The following is a 17273-nucleotide window of genomic DNA, read 5'->3' on the forward strand; positions in this document are numbered from 1 at the left end:
AGAATTGAGGGCACAGTGTGTGTAATGTGGTATCATAGGAATCACTGAAACCATCCAAATTGCAGAGACATTTACAAACCAAACACCCTGGGTATGTTAGAAAACCGAAGGAATACTTCTAAAGGAAACGGGAAGGACTTCAAACACAACAGAAATCAATAGCTACGCTCACTCTGCTTTCCAAAATCGTCCTCGAGGCAAGCTACATGATGGCATCCCACGTAGCACAAAGCAGGAAAGCCTTCATCATTGCAGAGGAACTAATTCTGCCCAGCACTGTGGAAATGTGCTGAAAGCTACTGGGGAATGTCGCAGATAAGAAAATTCAGACCATCCTGCTGTCAAACGACACTGTAAATGGAGAATAGTTCATATGAGTGATGACATTGAAAGACAACTTTTGGAGAGAATAAAAGCAAGCCCATATTTTGCCAAACAGCTGGACAAATCCACTGATGTTATCAATGCTACTTTGTTGCTGGTTTTTGTGATACAGCTGGGACGGTAGTTTTCATGAGGATTTGCGATTTTGCAATGACCTCCCGACCAGAACAACAACTGATGAGTGTTTCTATTAGTTCACGAAAAAGTAAGTGACCACTATATTCGTTATTGGTGTGTGTCTGTCTGTCTGTCTGTCAATCTGTCTGTCTTCCCCGAGCATAGCTCCGTGGGTTTTGATCCGATCCTGATAAAATTTTGGTGGGAGGTACATATCATGATTGAGTTGCGTTTTCCTGAGAATGGGCGTGGTGCGCCCGTTATGGGCGGAGCCACGCCCAAAAAACACGTTTTTAGGGGGTCGCCGATTTCAATTTGCATCTTCTCCGAGGGGGTTTGTCGAATATGGCAGGGGGTTCGGTATTTGGTTAGCCCAATGGCACCTGCATCGCCCCACGGAGCTCGATTTTTCATTTTCGTCACAAGGTCACGAACTTATAAAATTGTGAATTTTGACATAAAAAAAATCCATCTTCTCCAAGGGGGTTTGTCGAATCTGGCAGGGTTTCGGTATTTGGTTAGCCCAATGGCACCTGCATAACCCCACGGAGCTCGATTTTTCATTTTCATCCCAAGGTCAAGGTCACAAGGTCACGAACTTAGAAAATTGCGAATTTTGACATAAAAATCATACGACCGCCAAAACTTTGAGAGCTCGGATGACAATATTTTTTATGCATAATCTTGAGGTCATTCCCCACCTAAAGTCTGGAAACCATTTTGCTCTATCTCGAACACCTTGCCCGTGGCGCCCCCTTCAAGTTTGTTTTTACGCTGATTTCATCAAAGTATGGATAATCCGAGGAGTGCGAAATGCCATATAGCCTATATGGCGTTATATTGTTCCTGGAATGTTCCAGAGGAAGTTTTGCACCAAAGGTCATAATTCTTGACCTTTGACCTTTAAAGCTCACCAAGGTCAAATTTTCTAAGTTGTGGGAATCGAACCGGGTTTTCGACCTTCTTCGACGAACCAACTCCAATAAGCTATAGAACGTATCCTGTTTCCTTATTTTAATGTCCACAACATTGTTTTGTGACCTTTAAAGGTTATGCAAAGGTCAAATTTTGAAAGTTGTTGAACGAAAACGGGTTTTCGACATTCTGCAGATAATAACGTCACCCGTACCACATCATGTTGATCATTTTTATAACTTGGTCAAACATTATCACATTGTCTCATCCTCGACTTCTGAAACAATCTTCATCGTCAAATACCGCTCGTGAACCATTGTCGTCTTCAGACTTGTTGTCTTTATAATTCTTTAATTAAAAAGGGACTTGTTTGGAAAAAAATTGTGGGTATATGCACGGATGGTGCTGCATTAGTGACCGGCAGACATGGCGGTGTCGTGAAACAGACACAGGAGAGGGCACTGGAGGCCAATTGGATGCACTGTTTCCGAGATCGCGAAAGCCTCTCCTCAAAGAAGATGTCACCAGAGCTCCATTATGTCATGGATGTGACTGTGAAAAATAATACAGTAAATTCCAGATGTTTTGTTGCACTGTGCATGAGAATGGAGGCAGAGCATGTGCAACTTTTGTATCACAGTGAAGTAAGACGGCTTTCCAGAGGACTGGTGCTCAATCGCCTGTTTGAACTGAGAAAGAATTTGAACCTTTCTTGATGAGAAAAAAAATCCTCCTGGCACATCATTACCATTCCCAAACTGGTCTACTTATCAGATATATTTTATCAGCTGAACCAACTGAATATTTCCATCCAAGGAAGAAACAGCAATCTATTTTTGGTTTCTGACAAAGTTGAAGGATTTAAGAAGAAACTCACTGTGGAACAACAGAGTGAAAGAGTGACAGATGGAAATGTTCCCACTCTTGAGTGAGATTTTGGAAGATTCTCCTCACATCAACTTCTGCAGAAGTGTGCCCCAGCATTTGACTCAGTTGTCAAATAAACTCAAACTACTTCCCAGACTTGGAGGACTCACGGGAAGGCAAACTTTGGGTTTTGGACCCGTTCTCAGTGGCTCCTGCAGCTGAAGACATGTCCCTGTCCACTGTGTTGGATACCCAGCTGATAGAACTATCAGCTGACAGCAGCCTGAAGCTTCAGCTCATGTGGTACTCTGGAGCCTCATCGCTTCCAATTACCTAAAAACTCAAAGAAAACAGTCCTTGCAGACATTAATGTGCTTCTTGAAGAACTATCCAACAACATTATGTCCCTTTCTGTATGACCAGATGGACCAGCCTCTCAGTTCAAAAATCGGTTCAATGCATCTGGAATCACAGCCCTTCAAAAAAAAACAAAAAAAAACACAAGGTTGAAATTGAGTGAAACTTCTGCACTTCCCATGGAAAGGGTGCAATGGACAGCATCAGAGGATCGGTTAAGCACAATGTTTGGAGCAAAGTACTTTCATGGCAGTGTCTTAAGGATGCAGAAAGCATTGTTGCTGCAGGCAACGGAATGAACCATGCGATTGTCAGAGAACACAAGCAAACTGACATTGCTGAGAGGAATGAAGTTCTCAACTTAGTGACTGTGTTCTACCAGGCTGAAGCAATCAGTAGCGTTGCGAAGATGCATTTCCTGAAGGTGGTAAATGACAATATAGTGCCACACATCCTAAAAAAGGATAACAGCAACGATGGTGGTGATGTACCATCTTCCAGCGACCCCCATGATCCAAGCAGTGATGAGTCCATTGGGGTAGGAAACTGTTACATGGTAGAATATAAAGGGCACGTATTTCCTGGTGAAGTGCTTGTATTGCTGTAGGGAAAGGGGAATTCCAGGTGTCTGTGATGGAGCATGCAGGAAATTACTGGAAATGGCAAACTCAAAAAAAAACATCTTCCACATGAAGGACAAAATTATTTCCAAGTTAGACGTGCCAGAAATTGCCAACAATTGTGGACACTTCATATTTTCTGTTCAAATATAAGAAAAGAGCCTGTATTTGATGCTCAAGACAGTGTGGTTGTGAATTTTCCAATGCTTCAACCTGAAACAACCCCCGATATTGTATTCGGCTCCAATATGTTGTTCAAGCAATGCTCCATCATCTACTGTATTTTCAAGAGTGGAAAGATTTTTACCTCCACCACCAAAAGTGAAGGAGGTTATGTCTTCACCCCTTTCTGTTTTTGTCTGTGTACAGGATATCTCAAAAAAGCTATGGACGGATCCAGATGAAATTTTGTAGACAGTTTTGGTGTGTGACAAGGACAAACTGATTACATGTTGGTGAAGATCCGGGTCCACATCCGACCACTTGGATTTTCGAAGCGATTCTTCACCATTGAGAGATAGAGCTCAAAAATGCAATGTCGCATGATATTTCAAAAATGTACTGGGCCAGATATGTTATCGTGGATCAGGCATTATGGAGCAGAGGTATGCGCTCAACCGAGTGCCCTTCTAGTTTTTTGTAAATGTACAAAAGTATGTTAATGTTATGTATGGCAGTAGTGCAGTCTATTATGATAAAGGAATACTGTGGTCAGATGCTCATTGTTCTGAAAGCAGAAAAGACATATCTCCTTAAAGTGTGAATAAAATGGGATCTTTCACAAATTTTGCTGGGATGGACAAATGGTACTGTTACTAACACTAACATGACTAACCAACATGTTTTGGCACATGTTAAGAATGATGAAAATACTTGTGATAAGTTATATGCCAAAACACGTGCCGGTAAACAAGCAATGACAGAAATATTACACTTTTTTCAGTTGTATCCCGTTTGAGAAAACTTTTTATGCAAAGACACGCAAATTATATCCATGTCCTTTTTTAGTAATGCTATTAATCAACAACAGAGTTCCCATCACAACTCACACATACAGGTCTCACTGTTTTAAATTATCACTGTACAATAGGTTTAGGTAAGATGTATTGATTGTACCATAGTGGAGAATTGAAAAGCTTACATATTAACATTACAGTACAAATAGCTATGCTAATTTACTTTAAATGTAATGTAACAAAACCATAGAATTGCCCACATGAAGATCGAGTATTAGCAACAATCCCAGACATTAAGATGATAAAAATCAAGATACTGAAACCAGACCTGGTGCAAGTGGCGGGAGAACCAAACGCCGTCTGGTATATGCTGTGGAAGAAGTTCAGCAAGAGACGACGGGTACCGACAGTGAGCTCACGCTGCTGGTTGGCACTCAAAACAGCAAGCAACAGATCCTCCTGCATCCTGGCTGTTGTATTGGTGACATACAAACCAAACATGAGCACAGACCACTTCTGCATGTTGTAATGATGAGAAATGAGACATGGCAAAGAGAGATATTCCATTTTTATGAAAAAGCTTCAGGAAGGGCCAATAAAGTAGCACAGATCAGCAGGGTCACAAAACAGACAAAAGGATATCAAGGTAAACTGCAAATTCATTGAAGTAGAACTTCAGAAATATAAACGTGAAATTATTAAAAATGCAATTTGCCCTGATGCCAATCGTCCTTACAAATCCAGTTCAATCTTGGTCAACACCGCTCCTCTCTATAAATCCATCATTTGCTTCACCTAATGTTTTCAGTTTAACTTCCATCTTGAAATCCTGCCAGGTACACACTTCGGTGTCAGGTCAGGCCAGATTAGATCTGTGACTTGCTTCAGGTATCGTGTAAACTTGGACAAACCTGTTCCATGGTCAGGTTGGCGGCGACTAAACAGTCTCCCCCACCAGGTTTTTTGGTGAGGAGGGTGTTTGGATTTGGACACCCCGCAGGATTGAAAACAAAACCTGTCAAAGGGTGGAGGAGCTCCTTGTGAGCCAACGGCCATCCATATCTAGTGCCCAACTGTGTCTGCGGACGTCCTCCTGCAGTTGGGTTACTTCTTAATAGAAGGTTGGTAGCAGGATTTGCACTCCGGCTACCGTAAAACACAAAAACGCAAAGAAATCGGAAAACCCACACCCGTGGGGGTACCTCCTGTGCAGCTTCCCTTCGCAGGGCAGCTCACCGGATGACGGGATTGGGGCAAAGTCTTCGGGACCCCCAATCTTTGATGATACGAGGGAAAACACGGGGTAACATTCCTGGGTCACATTGCGGGAGAGTGTGTCGGAGTGGTGCTGAGGTGTCGTCCACCAGACGGCGGTCTCCTTGGGTTAACCTGAGGTGGTCCCTTCAGGTGGGTGCCTGGAATGTTCTATCCCTAAGAGAGGATGATCACCTGTCTCTGTTATCATCTGAGCTCAAGCATTTGGACATCGGTATTGCAGCACTCACTGAGGTTCAGAGACCGGATTGCGCTGAGATCATGGTGGGTGGTTACACCTACTATTGGTCTGGTCGCTCTGATGGTGACCATTCCAAAGGAGTTGCTGTAGCTGTGTCCAATAAGCTGACCCCAATGATAATTGAGGTAAAACCGGTCAACGAGCGTATTATGAGACTAAGGATTCGTCACTCCTTAGGTGCCATTTCCCTGGTCTCTGTTTATGCTCCGACTGATGCGCGTGATCTCACAGAGAAGGATGCATTCAATGCCACGCTCGAGTCTGTGGTTGATCAGTGCCCCAGACGAGACACTTATAGTCTTGGGGGATTTCAATGCATCGACTGGAACTGAAAGGGATGGTTATGAGACATGTGTTGGTCCCCATGGGTCAGGAACTATGAACCAGAATAGCACCAAGTTCCTTGACTTTGCAAGAAGTCATGGACTTAGGATGGCCGGTTCATGGTTTCAGCGCCCACAAGCTCATAGCTGGACTTGGTATTCCAACGCTGGCAATGTGGCAAAGGAGATTGACCATGTCATTGTTGATGGTCGCTGGAGGATGATCCAGAACTACAGGGTCTACCGGAGTGCTCACTTCCTCAATACTGACCACTGACTTGTTGTAGAAACTCCAAAGATGCACCTTAAATCCAGGATAATGGTACCATCACAGCCGAGGGCGGATGTTGGCAAGCTCAAGGATGAGAGGGTAGCTGAGGAGTTTGCGGACAAGCTGAGTGGAGATTTGAGGAGTCTGGGTGCTTTGGGGGGTCCTGAAGAGTTGTGGAGTGCCTTCAAGACCACCGTCCTTGATGTTGCCGGGGGATGTCTTGGAACTCACATAAGGGAAAAGAAGAATATTGTCTCTCAAGCGACACTGGATACCATTGACCAGGGCGAGGCCAGACATCGCAGAGAATGGCAGAGCTGAGCTGTTCAGGGAGCTGAGGTGTAAAACTGTACGTGCGCTAAGGGTGAACAGGGTAGAGCATCACCTGTGGTCAAGGGATTCTCGTCCTGCTTACAAGCGAATTTGCGCATTGCGTTCACCAAAGCCCATCCCTCGGTGTACTGCAGTTCGAGCAGAGGGTGGTCGGCTCTTGACAGAGGAGTCCGAAGTGAAGGCCCGCTACGCCGGTTACTTTGAGCGGTTGTACCAGGCTGATCCACCAGCTGTCGAGTTGAAAGTCAGGGGTGTTGCAATCCCTGTTGCTGACCCTCCAATCAACTGTGGTCCACCTTCGCTTGTGGAAACACAGGCTGCGGTGAACCGGTTGAAATGGGGTAGAGCTCGAGGGATCTGTGGCATCCATGCTGAACTTGTCAAGGCTGGTGGAAATGCTGCACTCGTGTCGTTGCATGCAGTTCTGTGCTCTGCCTGGAACACAGGCATCATCCCAACTGACTGGAAGAGGGGCCTTGTTGTCCCTCTCTCGAAAGGGAAGGGTGATCGTCAAGACTGCAACAACTTCCGAGGGGTGACACTGCTCTCAGTGCCGGGCAAGGTCTTTGCTCGGATAATTATTGATGGGGTTCGCTACCATCTGCTTGAGCACCAGCGTCCAGAGCAGTCAGGCTTTACACCAAAGGTCAGCGATTGACCATATCCTTGCTCTTCGGGTCCTCACCAAACACAGACGAGAGTTTTGGCAGGGGCTGCTTGCAGCCTAGAGATGTTGATCTCTGCAAAGCGTTTGATTCAATAAATCGGGATGCCCTCTGGAGGATTCTTGGTCTTCGTGGAGTGCCACCAAAACTGATCGATCCGATGTCTGAACTCTACTCTGGTACTGAGAGTGCTGTGAGATGTAGTGGTCCCATCTCTGACTTATATCCAGTTGTTACTGGTGTTCGTCAGGGGTGTGTACTGGCCCCCACACTTTTCAGCACTTGTATGGACTGGATTCGTGGGAGGATGTCAGAGAGATCAAGCTGTGGTGCATCGTTTGGGAATGTCAAGATATCGGACCTTGATTTTGCAGATGATGCAGTCATCTTTGCGGAGACTTTAGATATCCTTTTGGGGGCCCTCGAGGTGCTGAATGAGGAGTCGGAGCCGCTGGGATTACGGGTTTTCTGGGTCAAAACTAAGATCCAGGCTTTCAATGACATCTTGGATGCCGCTGTCCTGTCTGTGCCTGTTTGTGGTGAGGATGGTGAGGTCGTGGAGAGATTCACTTTCCTTGGCAGTAATATTCATGTCTCTGCTGGCTATGAGTCAGAGATCAATAGAAGTCTGGGTCGGGCCCGCGGAGTCATGGATTCATTCGATAATGGGGTGTGGCGCTGCCGGTACCTGTGCGGGAGGACGAAAGTCCGAGTCTTCAGGTCATTGGTGCTTCCAGTCTTGCTCTCTGGATGCGAGAATTGGACTCTGACCAAGGATCTGAGATGGAGACTTAATTCCTTTGGTACCAGGTCTCTTCAGAGAATCCTTGGCTATCGCTGTTCGGACTTTGTTTCCAACGAGCGGTTGCTGAGAGAGACTCAAATGAGATTTGTTACCTGCATAGTCCGTGAGCGTCAGCTGCGGCTGTATGGACATGTGGCTCGTTTTCCTGACGCTGATCCTGCTTACCAGATTCTCTCAGCGAGGGAGTCTCGTGAGTGGAGGAGGCCAATGGGCCGACCACGTGCCTCGTGGTTGATCGGTATCTCAAGGAGATGGGGATGGGCCAGGCATCTGCCTGGGGGATGGCCAGACAGAGGCCCCTGGAGTTCTGGCGGAAAGTGGACGTAGTGACGCGCTGCTCTGGTGCATGCTCCCATACCTGACCTGACCTGATACACTTGGTTCTTTAGCAAATCCAATATCCAAAGTAAAAAATAGTCTCCCACCATTTACCTGAGTGACATTAATATTCCAACTTGGACAATGGCAAATAGCACAAGCAGGTGGAGGCAAAAAAAGATTCCTCGAACTATGCTAAAGATAGCATGCATGTACAATTGGATTTTCAATGACATCTCTGGTGATTCAAGTGAAACCCTAAGCTTAAAATAAGTCAGGAAGTTTGATGAAGCAGACATAAAGCAAGTAAAATTCTCAAAACGTTATAAAGTTATGGCAATAGAATGAGGCATTGTTATCGATATAACAGGAAGGCTCTCGGTCTCGAGATCAGTGTAAGCCAGACATTACTTAATCTCATCTGCCATTGCAAGATCCCCAATCTCACACAACCTTCTGATGCCACAGTGACAGTTGCAGATCAAAAAAAAATCGTAATATGGCAAGGTGGTAATCTCTAAACTTGCACCACAACAAGGGAGTGTGACCATGTTACCAGCATAATGGCCTATATTCCATAGCATTCTAAACAAGTAAAAGAGACATAAAATGTCATAGCCCCAGTTGTATTAGTAATTTTTCTGCATGTAGTTAAAGGGCTGGTCTCTATTTCTGTACAACTGAAATGGCACCAGACTACCAGTTGGCAATCTTTGACCAGATCGCAAAATAAGGTGAGGGGAATGTGTATGTCATCATGAACTATGCTTGTGCCAAGTTTGAACAAAATCAGACTGTGCACATCTGAGAAATAGTTAGGGGCACATTTAAGTGACCAAATGGCCACCAGTCGGCCATCTTGGATCTGATCACAAAAACATTGACATGCATCTGTAAGCCATCATTCATTATGTGTGTACCAAGTTTTAAGAACATCGGTAAGTGCACGTCCGAGAAATGGTTGAGGATGTGTTGAACATCGCGTTTTTTTACAACTAAAATGGCCGCCAGTCGGCCATCTTGGATCAGATCACGAAAACAATGATGTGCATATATAAACTATCATTCATTATCTGTGTGCGAAGTTTGAACGACATCGGTATATGCATGTCCGAGAAATGGTTGAGGTTGTGTTCGACATCTGGGGGGGGGTTTTTTCCTTCCGATTGAAATGGCCACCAGTCGGCCATTTTGGATCAGATGTCGAAAAAAAATGACGTGCTTACGTACACAATCATGTGTTGTCTTTGTGCCAAGTGCGAATAAAATCGGTCCAGACATGTCCAAGATATGGTTGCGGACGCACACGAAAATAGAGACCAAATCCATAAGCTCCAGTTTTAGACCAAGTCCGAAGGGAGCTAAGAAACATTACTCTGCTATATAATGCGATACATTTTGATGCAATTGTACAGTTATAAAAAATATATATTTCAAAGAGCTGTAACTAATTGGACAATAGTCATTCAAGTTAACTGGCACTTTGTGTTGTTAAAAAAAAAAAAACATCGAAAAGAAGTTAATTCAACATTATATTTTAAAATAAGGTCAATTAATCTTAATAAATCGACATGTAATGTATTCATCTACCACACACATTTGTCCCATTATTGTGATAATGCTATTAAGCTCAAAACATAAATATTTAAAAGGGGACCAAAACACAAATATTTTTTTTTCTGAAAAGCATTGAAAATCATTAATCATGGTCTAATTTTAAGGGGAAAAAAATATTAAAAATTTTTTTTGCCATTCACAAAGTGTCAATAAAAAAGCCTTAAAGTGTCAATTTTCAATTTCACCAGTGACCACATCTGGAAACCATATTAATCGAAATAGCGGATTTACATAGAGCAAAAATGCATGTCGAGTTTGGAGTCTGATACCGATTCCATCATTAGCAACCCTGAAAGTTTTCAGTATGTTGAAACTGATCAGTGGGATTTTGCAGAAACTATTGGAGACAAAATTAGTCAGGGAAATTGCGGAGCCGAATCGGTTTGAGCCCGATACGAGCGATTCAGAGGAAGAAGGCTGATGTGTTCGTGAAGATGAAAATGCTGGTCGCATGTTCACTCCAGATTGGTAGGTTTTGTTTTTCCATTTAATTGACGGTTTATTAGGGAGTGATTTTACATTAATTGATAAATCGGTTACATTACTGATTACTCGAACAAAAATACCCATCATCACCCGACAGCCGACACCGCCCAGGCACACTCACACACCATGGGTATAATGGGCAACGAATGCTTTGTCCCACCGTCCAAAGCTGACCAGGTGTATTGTATGTTCCTGGATCACCCCGCTTCATACTTTCCCAAGACACCATTTGTTGCTGTCGTTCCGTGTCATACCGCACTGCGTCTGGGTGGTGTTTGTCTCCGGACACGTCCATAGTATGACCGGTCGAAAATGGATTTCAGACATTATTTTGATTCCCTCTTCACTGTTATTCTTTGCAGAATCATTTTCATGAAACAATATGAATCGTAATTAACGCTCCACCGCAAGGCTGCCTTCACTTCCTCTCATCTCACACTGTCTTCCCTTCCCCCACCCCTCCTCGCTCCCCTCTCTCCCCTTTAGTATTCCAGTCAGTGAAGCGACGGGTGGTATTTGCAAGTATATAAATAAATTGACTCCTACCATGCTCTTCTAGCCGAAGAAGCTGCATAAAGCAAACAAGAAAGGCTACCAAGGTAAGCCCTTTGCTGTTTCAAACCCTTCCCAGAGTTCCTCAACAGCTGTAAAGACAGACATTCACAAATAGTACACACATAAGAATCCAAATGAAACACAACCCCCTCAGCTGCCAGACCGGTTTCATCGCTTATCGGCGAATCATCAGTGACAGCGCAGACAGCAACGCATACCAATGAGGCTCCCAAGCATGTACCACGTGCAAACATCAAAAGCAATTAATTTGCTTTTGATAAAGCAATTTAATTGATAAATGATAAAGATAATTGATAAATGATAAATATATAAATGATAAAGGAAGACCCACCCACATCTAATCACCTGTGAATGGAGGGAATAGCCAATCAGCTCTCACCGAATTAACTAAACCCAGGTGGATCGGATTATATAAATGTGGCTGGCCACAATGTCTTGTCACCCATTGTAAAATTTGACATTCCCTTTGGGGTTTCATAAAAGATATTGTTTCATAGCAGTGCTACGAAACTACTGATGACCTTAAACAAACAGCGAGACTTCCTTTCAATCAAAGCATCCAACAAATGCTCCGGAAAATGTATCACCGAACAGAGCGCAAAATTATTCTGTCATGATAATGATGGAGCACAAACATGCACTGGACACTTAAGGCTTGTGCCCTATGCTGCAAAATGTGCAATAAAGAAAAAGAGTACTGCAAATGTAGGTGGAATAAACTTGTAGAACACTTCACTGTTGCTCATGTAATAAAAGGCAATGTCAACTCTTACAAGTGGTGACAAGACATTGTAGCCACCCTGTACTTCAATAAAATCATTTAATTTCAATAATATTGTTACGGTTGTGGAAATTCGCATTACACCATAAAGAGTCATCAGGTGAGATATATCGGTAAGTTCATGTGTAGTTAGCCCAAACCCGTTGTATAGAGGGAATATGTGTGATTCATCCGGGCTGTGACGCTTTGAGTTAGCCATTTTTTCTTTCTCGATTGTTATTGTCGACCATTAATCCCCCAACAACTCAAACACCACCACCTTCGCCTCTTTACCTCCACAATTCCATCCCGCAAACATCGCTTCACCACCATTCTCAAACGACGCCCGCCAACAACCACACTCCAACCACGTCCGCCTTTCTACCACACGTCGTACCATGGGCTGTGAATGCGTTCCTTTCGCTTCAAAAAGCGGATCAGGAATGCTTCACGCCCCCTTTTCATCCATCCAATGACCGAGCATTGGGTAGTGTAGCCCCGCCTCCAAACCCGCTGTGAATGCATTCCTTAGGCCCCGAAAAGCGGATCAGGAATGCTTCACGCCCCCTTTTTGCCTGACCAATGGCTGAACAGAGGGTGGCGTGGCCCCACCTCCAAATCGCGTTTTGATCCGAATATTTGCATATAGGCTCCTCCTGAGGCCTATAAAGATGCAAGCGCAAGGCGACTCGCGCGGAGTTGGGGGGAGTTGGAGAGAAGTTGGAGGGAGTTGGAGTTCGCGCGGTTCGGTTGCAGGCGGCTGGTCGAGTTCAAGTTCAAGTCAAGGGAAGACGGCGGTCGGCAACGAGGTTGCGGTGTGGGGTTCGCTCGTCTCGTCCCAGGGTCCAAGCCAGCCAGCCATTCCCCTCTCCCTGAGCATCAGCGATTTCCCCCCCCCCCATCCGCGCTGAGATAGTGCCGGGGGGGGGGCCCGTTCCTCCCCCACCCTAAACGTGGTGCCAACAAAACCGCTCGCGCGGAGCACGCCGGAGAGGGCTCGCCGACCACGCCAGGGGCACGGAGTCGGGGCGCAGTTGCGCGAACATTGCGGCTTGCCCGCCATCGAGTCATGAGGACGCGGGTAAGACCTTCCCGGTCTCGTGGACCTGGCCGATCCTCCAGGATCCATGTACATTTGGTGTACGGACCTGTCTGCCTCCTTGCCTGTGAGGGTGGCTTTCTTTTCTTTCGGGTTGAGTGCATGCTGTGGCGCCGTGTCCAATAAGTAGAACTGCCTAAGTGTCTGTGCCTGTACATTGCCCCTTTTATTCGGGTGTAACTCTTTCCCTTGCATTTGCTTTTGTTGCATGATTGTATGACTGTAAAATACGTGCTTCCGTGTGTGTGAATAAATGTGCTTACTTGTTGAACTGTTTTCCCGCTTTGCTTCGTCTCCTTCCTTTTATTGAATCTCCATCTTGTATCACGTAAGGGATTGATAGTGGGTTTAAAACGCCCGGTAATTAATCGGAACCGTCAAGGCTGACGATAACTCCGCTCGGTTATCCCTGTAATACGGAACTAACCGCTTAAGCGGTTCATGTCCAGAGTCGGCCTGTGGCGTGGTACGATCGCCTGGTCGACCACTCGCGCAGGTACTTAGGTAGGTCGAATTTGGCGAGCAACCCTATCCTGCGCGGGTGGGCAATTGGCACGATCGTGGTGAGGTTAAACCCCCACCCGTGACTGGCTCCGGGCGGTAGTTCCCAGAGGGTCATGACTGAATTGTCCGTTCCGGTGGGCGAGGCGGCCGCCATTTGAGTTACGTGGCCGATCGCACGCCGGCGGGCGCGAATTCGCAACAATATACTGGAAATATGTGTTGCAATAAGTGTTTAAATTATCTCTGTCTCAACCAAAAAGGTCATATACAGTAGACGCCGCTTTATAAATCCACCATGGGACCACGCCGTTTGAATTTATTAACCGGCTGGATTAATTGAGCGGAGAACCTATTTTCAGCCACCTACTGGATAGATAAGACAAAAAGCGAATGTCGTTAAACACTGCTTTATGCTACAAAAACATTGATTTATCAAACGGTGACAAGGGGATTGTTCAAAAGAATCTCTCCAAGGTCACTTGCTTGGGTGGGAAGGTTTTGCGCAAATGTTCCTTTATTGAATCTGTCACGTGGCAGAAATCGGGATGGGCAAAACCTGAGAGCTGCAGTCCATTGTCCAATTTGGCGAGTGCAGTCCGCATCTCTGCCGCTGTTGGCATCGGCTCGGGTTCGTGGTCGCTTTCTTCTTCCACTTCTTCAGCTATGGGCTCGATGGCTTCGAGAATCTGACCGACGAGCTGGTCGGTCATTTCCTCTTCCGTAATTTCACCTGTTGTCTCAATGTCGTCGTCGATGGTGATCCATTGATCGAACACTTCGGCTGTGAGCCCGGGTGGTGGCGAGGGCAGTGGCTCCATTTCTGGCATTGGGTCTGGTTCTCCAACAAATCCTCCCTTTCGCCAACAGTTCCGAATCGTTTTTGCCGTAACTTTTTCCCACGCAACATCGAGCATATTCATCATGTCCAACAGCGTTACCCTTTTGACGACTTTGTTGGCTACATGTTCTTCCTGGCTATCATCGATAATATCAATGATGTTCTGGCGAAGCTGGTGTCGAAACTAAGCCTTCAGCGTCCTAATTATTCCCATGTCGCATGGTTGGAGCACCGATGTTGTGTTCGGTGGTAGGAAGTTGACGGTCATGCTCTTCGGTCCATCGACTTGAGTGTGTGCCGAACAATTGTCAACAAGCATAAGTACCTTTCGTTTTTGACGATGGAACTTGAGATCCAATACGCAAAGCCAATGCTCCCAGATTCTACTTGTCATCCACGCATTGGAAGAGAAGTCGTAGGTCAGGGGCAGTTGTTGAAGATTTTTGAAGCAACGCGGCTTCTTTGGTTTGCCAATCAGAAGAAGATCTTCCTTTCCACCGTCCATGTTGTAGCAGACCATCAATGTCACTCGGTCTTTTGCCATTTTGAATCCTTTTTTGCCTTTCTTGTCCTTCTTGGCAATGTACGTCGAGTCTGGTAGAGCGCGGAAGTAGATTCCTGTCTCATTGGCGTTGAGGCTTGTCAAATGACTGAAGAATCTCTCCCAGCTGATTTTGACGGAACTCATTCGCTGCAGCCACATTCCGCCTCAGCAGCTTCTCCCTTCAAAATAGTGAAGACAATTCCATTTCTTCCACCGAGAAAACCAACCGTCAGTGGCCCTAAAGTCGTGATGACCAGCTTTTTGCGCAAGGGCTTCCGCTTTGCTTTCTGACATAAGATCGGGCCATTCACTGGCATATTCCTCCGATTCGAAAATTCCCAGCATTCAAGCAGGGCTATCTCCACTTCCTCGTCTTTCCCCACCCGCTTCCGCTTCACACCGCCTAACTCTTGAACCTTTGCTCTGATGGTGCCTTCTTTCTTGATAAGATTCTGGAGTTGGCCATGAGAAATTTCCAACCCGATTGCAGCCTCGCGCTGACTTGTCTTCGCCATTGCATTGAAACGGTCTAATAAGGCCACCTTCTCCTCCATGGATAGATCCTTCCTCTTTTTGCTCGTGGTCACCATCTTGACTCTAAATCACAACCCAACTCGTGACTCTTAAAGTACAAAAATGCTGAGAGATATAATTCAACCAACCGGCGCAAGCTATAAACGCATTCAGTACCCGCTTCACCCGCTGTGACGACCGAAAAGTGAAAGCGTAGAGTGAGCTGGAAATCATTGCACAAGGTTGTAGTCAATGGGATTTCCACTGTAACACTGCGCGTTAGGATTTTCCAGTTCTCCTATAGCTAAGCACACACCCCCACAGCAGCGCATACTACATCAAGCTCAGGTTGAGACCGCGCACGTGCCAAGCAGGTGGATTTATTAAACGGCGGATTTCTCAATGTAAAATTCCGTTCCAACTCATTTTGCTCACAATAAGCAGCTGGATTTTATAACCGTGGATTCATAAAGCGGCGTCTACTGTAATCGGTGAAAATGATGACGAAATCAGCTTATATGCTCGATAAGCAGCATATACATCTACCATATATATCAGGCTTTGTGACAACAGAAGAGTACCTCAACTTGGGAAATAATGTAATTAAGAAGCATATCCAAACAAGAACGGTACTCGCTTGGGCGCACACCTCCGCCAGGCTGGACAGATTACATTTTGTATCCCACTGATAGGCCAGATCTGATCCAGACCTGAACCAATATATCTAATCAGCTTTTTCTCATCACCTAAACAACTCATCCACAACTTTTTCAAATATCATGCTATATATTGTTGTGGCCCCATCTCTCAATGGAGAAATATAACTTTAAAAAAATTTATATTCTCGTATCTGGATTCAGTTCATCACAGAAATTGAAAAAAATTCGTCCTCATCACACACCAACCTGTTCACCAGGTTTCATCAAAATCCGTCCATAACTTTCTGAGATGTTCGTCTTTCGGCTGCTCCCTTTCGGGGTCGCCACAGCGGATCATCCGTCATGATCCGCATACTGATTTGGCACAGGTTTTACGCCAGATGCCCTTCCTGACGCAACCCTGGTCGCCTCTTACGACACAGGGATAAGGATTGGGTTTCACAATGATTCCGGGCTGCCCTACACCCTCTCACAGCACGGCCCAGTGCAGAGCACCAGTCCTCAAGCGATCCTCCAACCCAAACCTCCGAGTAGCCGGATTACAGGCGCACGCCACTAAACCCGGTCTCATAACTTTCTGAGATATCATCATATATAATCGCTTTTAGCCCCATCTCTCAATGGTGAAGAATCACTCAAAAAAAATTCAGTTTCCGGATCTTCACCAAAATCTAATCAATTTGTCCTAATTTTGTCCGAGTCTGTGCACACTTTGAGATATCCTGCTCACAGACAATCAGACAAACAGACAGATAGGGAGGGATGAAAACAACTACGTCCACCTTCAACGGCGGAAGTAATAACCATGAAAAACCACCAAAAGAAAGCAAGTAAAAGATACAGAAAATAGTATGGCACAACATGTCATGACATACCAACATACTGGTCTTACGAGAATTGTGCAGGTTTGTCATGAGCTTGATGACACCAAGAGCTGCTTCAAGCATTGGCAGGGGAAGAGTGGCTGAGATTGCCAAAAGATCAGAGAGGTATTTCTCAAGTATCAGCATCATATTGTGCTCTCCCATTGCTTTTCCATCGACTGTCATGGTGATCATCACTCGGGCCAGGGTCAGGTTCAGACCGATTATGAAGTTAGGTGTTACCTCAGGAATGAGGCTGCTCCCGAGAACACACGTGCCAAGATATGAAAAACAAAAGACACAACTGGTTCAAAATAGCCACAAGCAAATTGGGCTTCCATCTTGTGGACTGACGTTGCCACCTCGT

At 45.4% G+C, this 17273-nt stretch overlaps 1 protein-coding gene across 9 annotated transcripts in view; it reads right to left on the minus strand.

The window, feature by feature from the left end:
- TEX10 (testis expressed 10) overlaps positions 1-17273 on the minus strand; it is a 250399-nt gene that overhangs the window by 179201 nt on the left and 53925 nt on the right. For all 9 annotated transcript variants that reach the window (XR_015056231.1, XM_085873809.1, XM_085873815.1 and 6 more), the window contains 2 exons: positions 16936-17162; positions 4545-4686 (listed from right to left, as the gene is read on the minus strand). Coding sequence is in view for 8 of the 9 variants with exons in the window: in XM_085873809.1 (XP_085729935.1) it covers positions 4545-4686; positions 16936-17162 (369 nt within the window). In the remaining variant the exon portion in view is untranslated. The remainder of the gene's footprint in view (positions 1-4544; positions 4687-16935; positions 17163-17273) is intronic.

Source organism: Eptatretus burgeri, chromosome 3, assembly GCF_056783735.1.
Source record: "Eptatretus burgeri isolate ZD-2024b chromosome 3, Ebu_testis_v1, whole genome shotgun sequence".
NCBI classification, from domain to species: domain Eukaryota; kingdom Metazoa; phylum Chordata; class Myxini; order Myxiniformes; family Myxinidae; genus Eptatretus; species Eptatretus burgeri.